This window comes from Pteropus vampyrus, unplaced genomic scaffold (assembly GCF_000151845.1).
Source record: "Pteropus vampyrus isolate Shadow unplaced genomic scaffold, Pvam_2.0 Scaffold122, whole genome shotgun sequence".
NCBI classification, from domain to species: domain Eukaryota; kingdom Metazoa; phylum Chordata; class Mammalia; order Chiroptera; family Pteropodidae; genus Pteropus; species Pteropus vampyrus.
Window position 1 is genome coordinate 3835031 of NW_011888903.1, and position 18946 is coordinate 3853976.

An 18946-nucleotide genomic window follows, 5' to 3' on the forward strand; every position below is an offset into this window, starting at 1 on the left:
AGAATATGTAGAATATATATTTTCCACAGTAAAGAAATGTCTATATAGAAGAGATCAATGTTGCTCCTGTTTGCTGAATTGTGGAAAATGGAATCCTGTGCTCATTACTCAAGTTGCCAAATGTGTAACTTGAACATAAAACATTCTTTGGAATATCCAGCTCCAGTTGCCTACTCAGTATCTACTTGGCTCTACCATATATCAAATTCAACATGTTCAAATTTGAATGCATATTTTTTCATTCCCAACTCTAGGCCTCTTTCGGTATTCTATATTTTAGTAAACGAAATCTACTTACCACCTAATTTGGCAAGCAAGTAACCCAGGAGACATTACTGACATCTTCTCTTCTACATGTCAAATCCAATATATTATCGAGTCTCTTTGATATTACCTCCTTATTATTTCTCAAAAATTTCCACCCTTTTTTATCTCTTCTGCCATGACCCTGGTCCAAGTTACCATCATTTCTCACCTGAATTGCTGCAATAGCCTCTCAATAGTTCTTCCCATTCTTCATTCCTCTTCCAATCCATTTTCCATATTGTAACTAAATTAGTCCATTCAAAATACAAATATAAACTCAATACCCTTTTCTTAAAAAAATGCCACAATTTTCCCTTGCTCATAGAATTAAGAATAAAACCCTTAACATGGCCTATAAATATGAAGCTGCTTACCTTTCTGATCACAGCTTGTACCATACTCTCTCTTCTTCTCTTCCTGAGCAATACTAGCCTACTTCTGGTTCCTCAAAAGTGCCATAATCTATTTTTGTTACAAAGTTCCTTTGGACATGTCCATCCTTCTAGATGACCCCCTACACTGGCCATTCAACTTTTTAGATCTAAGTTTACTAATTCCTTCCTCAATAACGTAAGTCGTTTTTTCCTGAATCCCTCAGACAAAGTCAGGTACTACCGCTATCTATCCAAATAATGCTGTGTTTCTTTTTCCTTAAAATAACTTTTACTCAAAAAATATGTTTGGTTATATTATTTCACTGATTTCTTTCTTTTCCACTAAATTACAAACTCCATGAAAGAATTCCAAAATCTTGCATAGTGTCTACACAGAACAGGCACACATATATGAATTAATTAACTTTCAAGTGAAACAGAAAATTAAGGAATTTTTCTAATGAGTCAGAAAATAATGAATATAGAACAGCAAATTTTAAAAGTGCATAAAGCTCACATATGTACCATTCTGTACTAATATACCATGTTAGTAATTTTGTTGGGGAACCATATTTAAAAGGGAATAAAATCTTCTAGAGAAGGTAGAGTAGCTTGTGTAGAAAAACCAGTCCTATGCATAATAACTTTGAACTCTAAACTAAGTACATAAAAATAACTACTTGAAGGTAATGGAAAGGAACCAAGTGCAGGCAGGAAGTGAAAAACAATTAAATTTTGATAAAAGAAAATGCGCTGGGTGAGATTTACATTTATGCAACTTTACAGTTGAGGTCATTTTCCAATTCCTACAGTACCGGGTGGCTAAAACTCAAACAGAAAGCCATAGACTTATTTGAGTAGTCAGAGGACAGAGCATGCAATTACCAGAATAGCTGGAAAGTGAGGAACATACTCCTGTTAGGAGGAAGCCACATAGGAAAGCGCTTCAAAATATGTACATAAACTCTGACCAAATCCATGACTAAACCTTGAACTAAAAAGGTGAGTGAATGGTAGACACCAAGCATACTACTGAAAAACAGCAACTAGAAGTCTAAAATAAATGACCAAGGTTACAGATGCTACATAGAGCAGGAACAACAGACTTGGGATTATGAGTCTAGTCAAGTTAACTACTAGAACTAAAATTAACTCCCTTCAGAGGTATATAATAGAATACAGAGTCTGCAACTTATCAATAATGTTACGATATAATTACATTAACAAAAATGTTATAATATCTGATATAATAAAAAACAAAACAAAAAAATGGCTTAATCTATCAAGAGAAAAGGTAGTCAATAGAAAGTGACTCTGAGATGACTCTGATGTTAGACAAGAACTTTAAAGCAGCTATTATACATATGCTCAAGGACTTACAGGAAAAGATACTCATGATGAGTGCACAAAGAATTTCAGCAAAGAAATGAAAAATGTAAAGAAAACGAAAAGAGCTAAAATCTAAATTATAGAACTGAAAATTAAAATATATTAAATAAAAAATTTGCTGAGAGGGCCTAATAGCATATTAGAAACTTTAAAAGAAAGGGCCGGTAAACTTGAAAAAATCAACAGAAAGTATCCAATGTGAAAGACAGAAAAATATTTTTGAACATTTAAAACAGAGCCCCACTGACCTTTGGGAAATGTTAAGTCCTGTAAGATATGTGCAGCTGAAGTTTCAGAGAAGAGAGAGGGTGGTGCAGAAAAGAATATTTGAAGAAATAATGTCCAAGTTTCCAAAATATGCTGAAAAATCAACTAGTTCAGCTAACACTGAGTAGGTAAATACGTAAAAAAAAAAAAAAAAAAAAGACCTGCACTTAGACTTTTGAAAGTCAAACTGCTGAAAAGCAAAGGTAGAAAGAAAACTGAATATAGTCAGAGGAAGATAACACATTACATAGAGAGAAACAACAATATAAATACATTGATTCTTGATCAGGAACAGTGGAGGTCAAAAGACAGTAGGATAACATCTTTAAAATCCTGAAAGAAAGAAAGAAAAAAAAAAGAACCTGTCAACCAATAATTATATACCCAGCAAAAATCTCCTTCAAGAATGAAGGTGGAATAAAGTCATTATCGGGTGAATAAAAATCAAGAGAATTTATCACCACAAACTCGCTCTGTAAGATATGCTGAAGGGAACTCTTTAGGTTAAAGGGAAAAACTATCGGATGAATACTGTATATGTAAAAACAAAGCAGTAGAAATGTCAGCTATGTGAATATTAATTTCTTTAAAAGAAGACGGCTACTTTTTTCTTCTCCCCAAAATTAGTACTAAAGCATAAAGCCATTAGTTGGAGCACAGCGAGGCAGACATCTATGAAGAGGTGTAGTCTAGGCTAGGATACTGGAACCCAAGTGAGATGAGAAGGGCAACCATGAGAGGTAGAGTGAAACTATGAATGTATAGGGGGTATTGATCAAATAAGTATATATATTTAAGATAATGGAAGCCAGTTTTCTTACTAAAAAAGGAGTTACAAACATTTTAAGGGAGAAAAGTATAATGAACTTAGTGGTATTAGATTGAAATTGAAGGTATAGCTGTGAATTCATATATTTCAATATCTCTGATTACAGATAGATATAAATGTGTATGTATGTAATACAAATACACATTATACATACACATTTAAGTACATACACATGTGTATCACTGCCTAATGAAAATATTCATATGCGTACACTTAATAAACTACCTTCAGTCTTTCTTGGATGTCTTATGTATTTACTTGTTCATAGGTAGGACGTGGAGGAGATAACTCATGCTTTTAATCCCAGGTGAGTAATTTTGCTCTTTTTGAAAACTAAAGACAATTATACGTTCATTATTTTTAAATTTATTTTGGTTCTCAACCTCTTTCTGTTTAGTTTTACTGAAAACTAGTATATTTTACATGGCTTTTAGTTTGCATGCATTATATAAAACAATACATTCCAAATACATTAATACCAGTAAATGCTTCATAGATTTTTTTCCTCCAAAATTATACTGGCATTTTTTTTTCCTTTTTCTCTTCCTATCCCTCTCCCCATCCCTCTTTCAGTCATTCTCTCTCCCTATCTCTCTTTCCCTGTTTCTCTCTCTCTCTCTCTCTCTCTCTCTCTCTCTCTCTGTAATTAATAGTCAAGTATACAGACATACAGATGTAAAAGCTATCAAAGTTAAAATACTCAGTTTGCTAGATGATAATAAATGAAATTAATAGCTAAGCACAGCATCCCTAAGTAGCATTATGTAAGGGATCAATTCTGATTTTGATGACAGCCCTCCTTCGGATTATGTCACCTTGGAGAGAAGCCATCCTGAGCCAGTCCAGTAGATACAAATCGGTGGAAACAGGTAGCTGATATGCCTAATTCTACTAACTCATTTGTTAAATTACTAATGGGATAATTTCTACCTGCTGACAGAATAAGAGAGAACATACAAAGACAGTCAGCACATAGGAAAACAAATCTAGCACCTTACCATCAACGGGCTTGATCTCAGCTGGCGTCTGCTCTTCCTGTCCCCCCATGCTGTTCTCTTTAATACTTTCTATTTCCCGCCAGAAATCCTCCATGGAGGCGCTGTCTATAGAGGCTTGTGAGTTGGAGCGGCTGCATGCAGGAGAATGTAAGGATTCATTGGAGAGCATCCTGTTAATTCTTCGGCAGTGAGGAATGGATTTTCTAAGGAAAAAAATAATATCTGTGAAGGAGAATCAGTGTCTTTTATGTCATAAATCACGAAATTCAATTTAAGTTTAAAATCAATATAGAAATGGAGTTAGTGTGTTAGAGAGGCACTTGAGGGAATAATCTCCACTCAGTGGTGGCCCTTCTTTTTTATTCTCTATAATTCATAATGACTCTATGGCCATATAGAAATTACCACAAAAATACTTTTTATAATATTCACATACTCATAAAGTAGCAGTTATTTGTATTAGTCAAAACATATATAGTAAAAGTTTGCCACTGTAAAGTAAGATAAGGACAGAGATGGGTGTAAAAAGTCAGTTGCTCACACTCATTAGGGTGGTCTCACACAGACAGACAGAGAGAGAGAGACACACACACACACACACACACACACGCACACACACACCTCAGAAAACAAGTGTTGAGGATGTGGAGAAACTGGAACCCCTGTGCACTGTTGGTGGGAATGTAAAATGGTATAGCTGCTGTGGTAAACAGTATGGAGGTTCTTTAAAAATTGAACATAGAATTGTATATGATCCAGAAATTCCACTTCTAGGTATATACCCAAAAGAACTGAGAGCAAGGTCTCGAAGAGACTTTTGTATGTTCATGTTCCTAATAGCATTATTCGCAAAAGCCACAAAGTAGAAACAACCCAAATACCTATCAACAAATGGATGGGTAAACAAAATGTGGTATATAGTACAAAGAAAGAAATATTATTCAGCCTTAAAAAGGAAGAAATTCTGATACACGCTACAACATGGGTGAAACGTGAAGACATTATGCTAAGTGAAATAGGCCAGGTACAATAAAACAAATACTATGTGGTTCCACTTATATGAGGTGCCTAAAATAATCAAATTAATGGAAACAGAAAATAGAATGGTGATTGCTCAGGGCAAAGGGGAGAAGGAAACGGCAATAGTTATTTAATGGATACAGAGTTTTAGTTTCGCAAGATGAAATCGGTTCTGGAGGGGGATGGTGGAGTCGTTTACACAACAATGTGAATGAATGTACCTAATCTATATGCTTAAAAATGGTTAAGATGGTAAATTTTATCTTATGTATATTTTGCCAGAATTTTTTTTGAATTGAAAAACAATTTTTTTAAGTTGGCTTTTGAGATGAGATAGTGAGAGGAAATAATTTATAATATTCGACGAAAAACTAGATCACCACTGATGCTAGGGTCCAACCACAGAGAAGGGCAGTGTAGGCCCCAGTTCGACTTGCCAATAGGACCACCATCAATCTAGGAGACAAATGGCTGAGCATGGAGCAGTTTCATGGGTCACAGTCCTCGTGGAGCTGCTGCAAGGACTAAATGAATTAGCACATGTAAAGCATCTGGAACATGAAAACGTTCAACAAATGTTAGTTTAAAGATCAAGAGACACAGTAGAGGAGATATGCCAAAATGCTGGAATTCTGATAGATTTTGATGACGTAAAAATAAAAATATTTTTATGTAAAGTAATGGATATATTAACTAACTTTATTGTGGCAAACATTTCACAATATCTATGTGTATCAAATCATCATGTTGTACACCTTACATTTATACAATGTTATATGTCAATTATATCTCAACAAAGCTAGAAAAAAATTTTAGTATTTGATTTCCATGGTTTTATTAACAAATGCTATATTTCTTAGAAGCAGGATGTTTGATTAACTGGAACATTTCAGTCCTTGATCATGAAAAGTATCTGAGTTATTTTATGCAGTAAAATCTTCTGTTATTGTCCTTATACGAACCAAAAGGCTGAGACTACCTCTTGACCAATATGTGGTCTCAGCCGGTTTCACCTGCCCCAACCAAAACAAAACAAAACAAAAAAATAAAAAAACCGCCCAGATGGAAAGAGGTAACCAGAGCAATGGCATAGAAGCGTCCAACCATGGGCATTATGATTCACTTAAGACAATTAAATTTTGATATGCAGAGCAGTAGACTGCTATCAAATTTAGCCATGTCCTATAGCATAAGAAAAGCACACTGATATTCATCAAAGTACAAAAACAATGGGAAATAAGAAAAAAAATCCATTTGCTCACATTGTCTATACCTCTATGAATCCTAGATTTCTAAATAACCTTTAGTATAAATTTCTAGAAATTTTTATCATTGATCTTTTCATAGTACCAGACTGAAAGTCATTCTAGTTTTAAATATTAGTTGGAGCAAGTTAACCAATTTATTTTTAAAAGTCAAAGCACTTCAGAAAAAAAAAAGAAATATTCACTTTCATTTTTATATGTTGTACTGTGTGATAAAGATAATTTCAGGCAGCTTTGTTTGATAATTGGGTAAGAGTTTTTCACTGAATTCTTTGTAGTTTGACAAGACACATTCTAGTAAGTGAAATGCAGATGAAATTGACAGTTATCAAAGACAACCATTGCTTCTCTTATTATTTTAGGTTTTTAAAGCCTTTTCCCTTTTGTCATAAGACCAATACTGAAAACCTAATAAATTCATAGAGTAATATATAAATACCTTTCTCAAAAAACTGTAATTAATTACTACTACTCACACAGCCTACTGTCCTCCCTATAACCATATTCAGAAAAAGTTTATAGATGCCCCAAACTTTCTCTAGTTCTAAATTTTTTAGGTTTATTTAAAAAAATAAATATGCTTGACTTGAAAAAAATGTAGTCTTAACAGTAGACACAGACCATGTTTTTAAAAATTATAATACAGTGTATTAACAAGTGTAAAAGTTTAAATACACGATTGTATAAAGCAGAAATTGAAGGTATTCCCTTCCCATCTGCATCACATCGACACTGCCCTATAAGCTGCTCTGTCTTCCACTCTCAAAAACATGTCATAGACATCTTTTCCATGTCAATACGAAGATATCATCTCTATGGCTACATGGAGTAGCATAATTTATCTTAGAAATTAAGCAAAATGCAGATATAGCCAAACACTGAAAATGTTTGAAAGTGATAAATTTGGAAAATAATAAGTAAATCTTAGAAGATGAGGAACAGATATATTAGGGTTATAACGATAATTTTAGTTACAGTCCACAGTTTCTTACAAAAGGTACACTGATGAATCTCTGAGAAAAGATCATTATAAAACTGCTGGGGACAAGGGGATCAGATATGAAAAATAGATTATGAGCATATGAGTGACACAGTGGTTTCATCTGAGACAATCCACCTAAACCTTTATTTGCAGTGATCAACTCTTCTTTTTTTGGCAAGTCAGTCAGCACTTTGGGGACAAACACATTTTGAAGAATTCTCATTTTTTTAGTTAGGAATTCAAATATTTTCCCCATTATTCTAGGGTGGAGTAGGGACTATGACCTTCCATTCTTGAAGCATTACATAATCATGATCCTCAGACTCATCGAACACTTTGATGAGCCTTGATTTGTAGCTGCATACCTCACCATATTGGGGTTAAAAGAGCTTAGGCTTCACCAGCTGTTTGTATATTTTAATTTGAAAACAATAACAGGAAAACACTACATAAAAAACAATGCAATTGTATTACATAGCAACTTTTGTTGGGAAATCACAATTAGGTTTAAAATTAGATTTTAAGTGCACAGTAATTACCATAAATTCATAGTGGCATTTTTAAAAAAGTTTTTATTATTTTATCTTCCCTCCATTATTTTAAAAGATAACTTGTATTATATTTTAATAATTACTACAGACCTATAACTTATTACTCTCTACCTTAAATTAGTATTTTACAACTTCATACAATGTAAATACCTTACAAGATAATTCTCCCTCTACCTTTTATATTACTATTGCCATAATGTTTACATTCCACAAGTTATTATTGTTGTTGCTTTCAAAAAGTTAATTTTTTAAAAAAATTAAAGTCTTTGATATTTATTCTTTCTGATGCTCTTTATTCCTTCCTGCATGTTCGTATATTCATAACAAATCATTTCCCTCCAGCTTTAAGAACTTCCTATAGCACTCCTTTCTTTCCTTACCATTTCTTGTACTGAGGATCTGTCGGCAACAAATTCCCTCAGATTTCTTTCTGAATGTCAATAATACATTTTTAATAAATATGTTCACTGGTCATAGAAATTTAGGCTGATAGTTTTGTTGTTGTTTTTAAAATCCTTTTAAAGATGTCATTCCATTGCCTCTGGACTCTTGATTCCGATGAGACGAGAAGTCAATTATAATTCTTACTGGTGTTCCTCTAATGTCTTTTTTTCTCTAGCTGCTTTAAATATATTTTCTCTTTATCCTTTGGTTTTAGCAGTTTAATTATGATATGCCTAGACTTTAGTTTGTATTTATTCTTCCTGAGGTTTATTGAGTTTCTAGAATCTTTTATCAATTTTGGTATATTCTTATCCATTTTCTCTTGAAATATTTCTTCCATCCCATTCTCTCTATTCTCTTTCTCTGAAACTCCAGTAACCTGGCTGTTAAGCCATTTTATACTATCCCAAATGTCCCTCACAATCTGCTTTAACTTTTTCCCCATTCTTTTTCTGTGTTTCGGTTTAGAGATTTTCTACTGTCCTATTTTTGTTTCACTTTTACTTTCTTCTTTGTGTCTAGTCTGCTAATAAGTTCGTCCAGTGAATGCTTCAATTCTGATATTGTTTTTCATATCAAAAATGCCAATTATTTCTTTTTAGAGATTCTACTTACATGTTGACATTATTCATCTTTTTATCCACTTTTCCTCTGATTTCTTTAACATATTTATTCATCATTGTTATTTGAAAGTTTTTGTCTCTTAATGCCAACATCTGTGCCTTCAACGTGTCTGCTATTAATGTTTAAAAAGTCAATTGTTCATGAATCACATTTTCTTTCTCCTTTACAAATCGCATAATTTTTTGTTGTATGGAGACATTGTTTTTAAAAGAACTCTAGAAAGTTGGAGCAAATAATTTCCCCCCAGAGAGACAAGGCTTTTCCTTTGTCTGGTACTTGAAGTGAGGAGGATATCAATTCAATCCAATCAAGAATTGAGCTAGGTCTGGGTTGGGCTGCAATTTTAATAAATTTTAGGTCACCTCCAGTTTCAAATGCTTCAAGGGGGAAGATCTGTCCTTCGTGTATTATAAAGGTCCCTCCCTCTGGTAGGGTTTTGGGATAAACACCATGGACTACAGAAATCTCTCTCTGCTTTAGAGCTCAGCCCTAAGCCTCCTATATTGCTGGACTCTCAGCAAAGATCCCAAAGGGGAGAACTGCCAGGTGTGGAGAAATAGTTCTGCATTTGGTGCTTCTACAAATTCCATTGGTGCCTCCTCGCCCCTGCAGAGTCCCTCTGCCTATAAAGGTGAGACCTTCTGTCCAGCGGTGCAGACTCAGGAGACACCTTCCCATGAAGGGAAATGACCACTGGCTCTGCTCACCCTGGAATTTAACTCCTTTAGACTTCTTTGTGTCCCTAGCTCTCTAGTAAAGTTTTTTTTTTTTTTTTTTTAAACACATGATTTTAACATGTATCCCTTTTTCTCTAGTTGTTACAGTGGGAAAGATAGTCTGCTATGACCTAGTTTATGTCTTATGAGGAAGTGGAACTCCCACAGAACACTGTAAATATGTCAATTTTTTAAACTTTCTATTTGCTTAAACACCACTTGCTCTAACCACAAGTTCAACTGGTCTGAGTATTTTCCAAACAATATTTTTAAAAGACATACCTCTTGATAAGAAATACTCTATGCACCTTTATTATCTCTTATTTCATAGAGAATTTTACATATAAAAAGTTACTATCACACACATTACCTCACTTGATACTTACATTAACTTCATGAAGTAGATAAAGCACGTATTATATATCTCATTATACAACAATGGAAACAGTTACCCAGACTAAAGTGGGTACACATCCCATTGCAATTGTAATAAAATGAAAAGTCTTTTCTAGGACTTCATGGCCCAGCATGTTCTGTCCTGTAACATATGTAGTTTCATCTTATATCATTCTCCCTGGCATTAGAGCTAGGCATAGTAATCTTTTTTCAATTTCCTAAGAGCCAAGCTCTTTCTTCTCTTAAGAAATTTTCTTTTATGTTCTTGTTTGTTTTTCTGTCTGGAACAGTCTCCTGCTTTTTCTATTGCAAGACACCTCTCATCATTCAGCTCCCAACCTTAATGTCACCTCCTTGGGGAATCTTTTCCTGGCCATCCTAACATAGCATTCCTCCAGTTATCCACGATCTCAGCTTTCTGCATTTCCTTCTTCTCATTTAGCAACAATATACTATTTATTTATTCACTCACTTCGATTTTTTTGCAACTATTTTTTTCCCACTTGAATAAAGAGGAACCATGTCTGTCTTACTTACACAGTATCTGGCAAATGATAGGAACTCAGAAATATTTGCTGAATGAATGCTAGTGACATAGGAGCCAGGATACAAATTCAAACCTTTTCGGTCCTGTTCGAATGCCATCCCTGCAGTAATCTTTCTTAATTTTAAAAGTCCCCTCAGGTATTTGTATATCCACTTACAGCTATATATATTTTTATACCAGAGAAGGAATATAATATACTGATTTAGAGGAAAAACTCTAAAGCCAGCTAGCCCAGTTTTAAATGTGGGCTCTGCCACTTCTTAGATCTATGACCTTGAGCATGCTATTAAACCTCTGTGCCTCCATTTCTAAATCTATAAAATAGAAGCATTAACCACATACATTTAATGGGGTTATTATAAGAATTAAGTGAATTAATATATGTAACATGCATGGCACATAGTAAATCCAAGTGTTAAGTGATTACTATAATTTAATTTGTTAGCACGCTCATAGCTAGATTTAGGGTCAGGCTATAATGAGTGCTAGAGTACCACAGGGCATTAAAATATCACTAGAAATGTAATGTGATTAATAAAACTGGATCTATCAGAACTCCTCTCAGACCCAACCCCATTCTGAAGGTTTGTTTCCCCAATTCCCTTGGTTCAAAAGTGGCCATCTAATTTATGTCAAAGTCACATAAGAAAAATTTCCCTCCATGGTTTCAGTGAAATCTTTCTTTTTTTCTCATATAGGTGCTATTCCCTTCTCTGCTTCCTTCTCTCTTACTGAAATGTGGACAAAATGACTGGTGCTCCAACAGTCATCTTGCAACCATAAAAAAAAAAAGCCAGGAAAATTGTAGTTATCAGCCTTGAGTCTCAGAAATAATATCAAATGCTGCCTATTGCTGAACTTCCAGAAGTGTGAGCAAAATTAACTCCTATTTTTAAAAACTACTCTAATATTTATTGTTATTGTTACTTGCAGCCAAAATCATTCCTGATATAATTGGAAGGAATATTTTAATAGGTCCTTTGGGGTGGATGAGATAAGATACCCATTCTATGCCAAGTAAGAATAAACAGTCAATAATCTGCCTCTTAAAGAAGGTGGGGTCTAACGTAATGATTTTCAGTTTTAAAGACTGCCAAATTATTAGCCTAACCCCATGTCTTGGTCCGGTCTTGATCACTATACTATGAAATTAAACTTCATTCCTGCTGAAGACATCCTTGCCTAAATATCTGGGGAATATATTCACATTGTTCTCAAATTTAACACATTCCAAGAGTTTTGGGATGAATATACCTAAATTCAAAGATTTCCCCCTTCCCTATCTGAAAGAAGAAAAAAGACTTAATTCCTCATTGTCGTTGTCTTTGAATGGTGCCAGAACAGTGAGGCCATCTAGAGGAATGGTCTTGGGTACTGACCACAGTGAGTGTTTAGAGCAAGGCTCTTGCAAGACAAATCACTCACTCTGGGACAGACTCTAGGCAGAATCCCAGTAATGCAGCTGTCTGCTCTCTTTGCTTCCTCAAGAAGCCTTTCAGATAAAGAGGACAAATCCCTTGTTTTTATGCTCTCTGGCTTCTCAGTAATCTTTGGATTCTAACATGTATATAAACAAGCTCAGCTTGGATGTCTTGCGAAAAGCACTTACTTGAAAGTGCAATGGTGATAAAAGGAAGATATAGTTTCAGAGTAATAGAAGCCAGAACAAAGAGAAGGTTCCCATTTTCTTTCTCAGGCTCCCTGACTCTGTCTTGCAATATCGTTCTGGTGTCCTCTCATTCTCCTCCTGTCATCCCAATTTTCTGTTCCTTTACTTGCCTGCCTCATTCCTCTTAAGGAACAAGGAAAAAGCGGAAGAAGCTATTTCATCAAAAGGTAAACCTCTCTGTTGGCAGTAAAGTATAGAGAAAAATGTGTTTGTAGATTAGATGGAGGCTCAAAACAGCACTAATCTCAGTCACTCGACAAGGAATATTCTACATGGTTTTGAAAGCTGGAATTTAAAGCAACTGAAGTTCACACCAGCAATTAAATTCTTATGCATCTATGTATCACCTCTGAGTAAAAAGCACTGTGCTAGGAATGAGGAAAGTGGCAATGGAGGAAAGAACAACTTCAAACCATTATATATCTCGGCGATTTACAAACAAGGAGGCTCAAATGGGGTAACAAGATCTTTTGTAAAAGAGAATAACATAATCTTTTCCTGGGGGATGGGGGAAGGACAGCATGTTTTCTGTACTTCTATCTATGAAAGTAAAGTAACTCTATATGCTTGACTCGAATCTAAGTTATGGTTGTCTATTGATCTACCAAAGAAAAAGTCATTAACAGAATCAATGTTTGTATAGTAACCACATAATTACAATACATCGATTATGTGTTTGTGTATACACACACACACACACACACACACACACACACAAATAACAAAATCAAAATATAATTTGGTTCTTAAATTTTCCCTACTTTGACTGAAGGAAGGAGAAAATGGAGAGTGCTGTTAATGGTTATGGAGTTTCTTTTTGGAGCTGAACATGTTCTGGAATTAATGGTGATGCTATCACAATTTTGTGAAGATACTAAAAACCACTGAATTGTACACATTATGTTATGTGAAATATATTTCAATAAAACTATAGTAACAAAAAAAACTACCTTCCTTTAATTCTTTGAAGATTTTGATAATTAAAAGTGCTTTGACACTGCCACCACCAAACAGTGGTGAGAATATAGAGCAAGAGGCATTCTTGTTCATTGCTGGTGGAAATGCAAAATGGTACAGCCACTTTGGAAGACAGTTTGGCAGTTTTGTACAAAACTAAACATACCCTTACCATACAATTCAGCAAACACTCTCCTTAGTATTCAAAAGAGTTGAAAACTTAGGTCCACCAAGAACTTGCACATAATGTTTAAAGCAGCTTTATTCATAATTGCCAAAACTTGAAAGCAACCAAGATGTTCAGTAGGTGAATGGATAAACTGTGGTATATCCAGCCAATGGAATACTATTCAGAGCTAAAAAAGAAATGAACTATCAGGCCATGAGAAGATATGGAAGAAACTTAAATGCATATTACTAAGTGAAAGAAGCCAATGTGAAAAGGTTACATACTACATATGATTCCAACCATATGACATTCTGGAGAAGGCAAAACTATGGAGAAAGTAAAAGCTCAGGATTGCAGGGATTGGTGGGAGAGGAGAGAGAGGGTTTAACGGGAAGAGCACAGAGAAATTTAGGGCAGTGAAACTATTCTGTTTGATACATGTCATTATATATTTGTCCAAACCCACAGAATGTACAACACCAAGAGTGAACCATACTGTAAACTGTGGACTTTAGGTGATGACGGTGTGTCAGTGTTAGGTTCATCAATTGTAACAAATGTACCACTCTGGTGGGAGATGTAGCTAATGCGGGAGGCTCTGCAAGTGTTGGGCCATGGGAAATATCTGGACCTTCCCTTCAATTCTGCTGTGAATTTAAAACTGCTCTAAAAAAACAAAATCCATTTTTTAAAAGTGCTTTGGGATTTCAAATAACAGGAAAAAGCCAGAATCAAATTTTTCAAAAAGAGCATGGATTTAGAAAGATGGAAAGATTCTTCCATGAATGGCTAGTTGCCGCTTTGAGCCAAGGATAAGTCATAGAAGGGAAATGGTCTTAACTGTTCAACTAATAAACATCTAAACAAGTGATAGGCTAAAATGTCTGCTTTGCAGGCAAAGGAAATCACCAAGTCTGAACATTTTATGTTCTTTCTGTATAAAACTAATATGCGGCTTATGAGCTTGCTGTATATACTGATTTTTGGTGAAGCTCAGTCAATCCTACAAGTAACTCAAAGAAAAAGTTAAAATTATGAGTGGAAAACTCAAAGTTTGGTGACACGTCATCATTGCTCAGAGGTTCATATTTTTTTATTCAATTAGGAGATGCCCAGGAAAGAATTTATAAAATAGGATGTGAGCAAAAAGCTGCTTTCTCTTACGCTAATAAAATTTTAACCTTTATCCATTTAGAAATATATGTTACTATTAGAGTCTTGATCTATATGTTTTGTGCTTCTGAAATTACTTTTTAAAGGTGATTTTGAGGGGCCTGCTTGGCTGATATTGCTGTGTATGACTTTCAAAGTAATTAACCAGGAGAGTCCTCCATTCTGATGTCATCTGAGGGTCTGCCTTGGTTTCCCAGCTCTCTTTCTGCCTCTCTAGTGCTGTGATGATTTGCTGGAACACAACCATGTAACCTGTTCCCTCCACATCTCTGATTTCCGTTTATTGTCATTATTACCCAGTCATTAATGCTCAGCCACAAACTGTGAGAACGTTATTCTATTGTATCCTTGTGCTGCTTTTTAATTTATTTTGTCTTTTGCTCCTCTTCATCTCCAAAAACTCAATAATAGTTGGACAAAAATCACAAACAAGAGCAAAGAGATTATCAGGCCATCTCTGCCTTGTGTCCCATGGTCATTCTCATGTAGATGGACCTTAAAGAGCTCTGTGATCTATCCTGACAAGACTTTCCCTGAGAGCGACTGGCCTTCTTCCTCATGGGGCACTAAGCATCAGTTCAGGTTTAAGTTTTTCAGTTTAAAATCCAAAGTGAAATATAAATCCAATTTATTAAATTGTACAGGAGTGAGTTGGCTATTTGAATGAATAATTATCCCTTGATTTCTCTTTTTTCACAATATAATATTTCCACACCCAGACTCACTCCATGGTTTTAATTCTATAGAGTCCACTTGAACAGTAATTATCTTGTGTTCTATTTGTTTTCATCAGCTTACTTAAGAAGGCTGCTTGCTAACTTCTATACAACTTTAAATTGGAAAGCCATAATTAACTAGAATTAGAAAGCTAAAAGGGAATTTGAGAAATGCTGAAATAAATCATCACATTTTACAGATAAGAAAAATGAAACCCAGAGAAGTCAAGTAACTCATTCAAAACCACACAGTTAATTACTGCGAACTAGAATACCAAACTTGGTCTCCTGATGCCTAATCCCATGATCTTTTCCCCCTGACCACCAGTCTCCCAATCCATTTATACTTTATATTCTTTACTCACTCATAAATAAAGTCTCAAATTTTTACGTTATAGATTATCCTTTTTTATTTCCCTTAATGTATTTCTGAAAAGGACATGATAAAACATATTATCAAGTGGGTCATATTTCTATTATAAATTATGTTGAGAATTATGTCCTGAGTCAAAGTCTTTATTAAATAACAAAGAGAGCTATATGCAAACATATCCAATAAGATAAAGATACTTAAAAAAAAGTTCTCTAAAAATCTGAAAGTGAATTAAAAAAACTAGCAAGTGTAGCAGACTAAATACAGTGGCTATCTATCTAAGTTGTATACAAAATATAGACAGATATCACACGTTAAAAAGCAACTCATATATCTGATCTAAAAGAACTATATGAGCACTATTAAACATAAATCATATTTTTAATTTATCCATTGATTGGCATATTAGTATGTATTAGTTTCGTGATACAATATCAATAATTCATGTCTTCGATTTTAAAACTATTCAAGGAAGTAGAAGCTAAGACTTTCATTTTACTCAGCTTTCCTTGTGGCATGTAAAGACATTTCCCAAGCATCCCGGCCAGTTTAAAATAAAATAATAAATTCTAAATTCACATTTTTATTATTACTTGCTATTGATAACATCAATAACAATCCAACTGAAGGCATTTTAAATTAATTCTCTACCATCTACAATTTACTCAAAACCCTGTTCCTCATCGGATAAATTCCTTGCGCAAACGTAAGTGCCAGCAGTCAAAGCACTTCACACTCTAAAAAGGCTACAAGAACAACTGTAGGAATCAGGGTCCTCAAAGTCCCTCTCACAGGATGACAAAGACCAGTAACATGAATGCCCATGTTAAATGTGAACTCTGGAACGACAAGAGGTGTAAGTTCCATCAAAAGAGAATCAAATAACTAATTTTTTTACTGGCTGACACTTCCTGTGGTGGGAGCTTCTGTTGCCAATAACTCTGAAGCTCTCCCAGAGTTGAGATGAATGACTTTAGTAGTTCAGTATCTAATCCCTAACAGCAGACAGGCGGCTATAAACCCTGATCAATAGTTTATGCCATGGGGAATGGAGAGTGACTTCTTTTTTTACCATCTTAGTAAACTGAAGCTTTTTCCTTCTAAGAGGAGTAACCCAACCAGGATGTTTTCCCTCCTCTAAGGCTTCCTGTCCACTCATTTGTCAGCAATGTTATCTTCTTTCTTTACCACTGGCTGGGATTAATTATGATAATCACTAATTCCTTGAATAGGCTCCGTTGTGAGCAAATCCACTGAGCTTCTATCCATTTTTTTAAATACAAATAACGCAAAGGAGTTAGGCCTTGTATTTCACTGTCGGTATTTTCATTTGTTTAAAAACGAAACTGCCACTTAATATTTTGGCTTTTTAAAATTTGATGAATAGGCAAGAGAGTTTCCATTTTTGCTTTATTTCTCAAGGAAAAGCTCCTTCTTTAAAACAAAAATTACCCAGTTTTTGTTTAACAGAATATCTGTATTTCAGTAGAGCTGTAAAATGAAATTCTACTAGGGCTCCTGCTAGTCAATGTAGCACTTTTGTATGAATTCAATAAAGGTTGTCCTCTCTCTGAGAAAATGTGGTTTTGCTGATGAAGCAAGGTTAAATAGCCACTTGACCTCTTGGCATTCTTATTCATTAAACAACCTATAGAACTACATACATTGACCCTGAACTCTACTAAATGACTAAGAATTTCCCATTTATTTATTTTATAAAATTATTCTAGAAAAATATCAGTCTCTAGTCAAACTTTTAAAATATATTTAACAAAAAATAATTTCTTAAATTTTGGTAAATGTGGATTTATATCAATTCATTAATGAAGAATTAAAAGGTTCTGAATATTATTTATGGCTATTTGAGTAACTTATGATAATGCTGTTTCACGAAAGGAAAAAAAAAAAAGAAATTTATTGGCTTTATTATCCTAGATAGAAGGCATAAAAATAAATACATTGTAATAGGAAAAATATATCTATAGTGTTAAAAAGTCTGGAAGAATAGTGAAAGCTCTCTTAGCCTCTCCTACACACCTCCGCACTCCTGAACATAACACAGATGGGTAAACTCTGTTTTACTAGGAAGTATTATTTGGATGTACTCAATAGACAGAAATTAAGGGAATTTATGTGAATTTAGAAATTAATGTGAATTTAGAATTTAGAATTTATTATTTTATTTTAATGTGAATTTATTATTTTATTTTAATGTGAATTTAGAATTTAGAATTTATTATTTTATTTTAATGTGAATTTAGAATTTATTATTTTATTTTAAACTGGCCGGGATGCTTGGGAAATGTCTTTACATGCTACATAAACCCTTAGAAAATGTTTACTATATGAACTGAATAGACTTTGCAAAGAAATGGAGGCTAGGTCCATTTCTACCATTGAGGAGTGTGTGCCTGATAATCTGTAAATTCAATGCTGATTCAAAGATGGTTCTTGGTCCTCTACCTCCTTTCCCTAAGCTTTATCTTCTCTCTTATCTACTAAATTAGTTATTAATAATATTCAGAATATTTTAAGAATATTTATTCATCCATTCAATGACTATTTATATTAATATATTAATACATTTTGGAGAAAACTGGCAAAAGGTGATCCTAAGTCGCAGCAGCAAGAAAATTCAGGATCCAGGATATCCTTCAAATTGGCAGATGCTGTGGATACTTCTTCAGTCCAATTGGAATAGTACTTTCTTATATATTTGACTGAATCGATGAGTGTTCCTTCTTAAAAATCTACTCCAGTGGCTCATAATTTTATTTTGCTGAAAATTTCTTAAGAGGACTTTTATAAAATGCATTCTTTGGATCCTATTCACAGAAATTTCAAACCAGAAGATTTTAGAAGAGACCTGAGTACGTGTATTTTTATAAGCCCCACCCCTATGCCTACTCTAAGTAATTCTAGTGCCACTTTTTGTGAGTCAGACTTTGAGAAACACAATTTTGTCTCCTTGCAAGAGATTACTCTCTCTCTCTTCTCATTAAACTTCTCTGACCAGTGCTTCTTTGTCTACATTCTGAATCCTCTTTACCCACCAATCTCTATATATGTTGGTGTCTCTCTCGAGGTTCCATTTTTAGCACACAGGTCTTCATACTTTACATACCTACATAGACACTCCCACAAAAGCTCTTCCTATGTCAGAATTTATCTTTAACCTATC

At 34.2% G+C, this 18946-nt stretch overlaps 1 protein-coding gene across 4 annotated transcripts in view; it reads right to left on the bottom strand.

The window, feature by feature from the left end:
* ARHGAP28 (Rho GTPase activating protein 28) overlaps positions 1 to 18946 on the bottom strand; it is a 176339-nt gene that overhangs the window by 82977 nt on the left and 74416 nt on the right. For 3 of the 4 annotated variants that reach the window (XM_023534181.1, XM_023534180.1, XM_023534179.1), the window contains exons 2-3: positions 4164 to 4366; positions 476 to 550 (exon numbers count right to left, since the gene is read on the bottom strand). In XM_023534181.1, the coding sequence (XP_023389949.1) occupies positions 476 to 550; positions 4164 to 4366 (278 nt within the window). The remainder of the gene's footprint in view (positions 1 to 475; positions 551 to 4163; positions 4367 to 18946) is intronic. The other variant, XM_011366170.2, reaches the window with a different exon arrangement.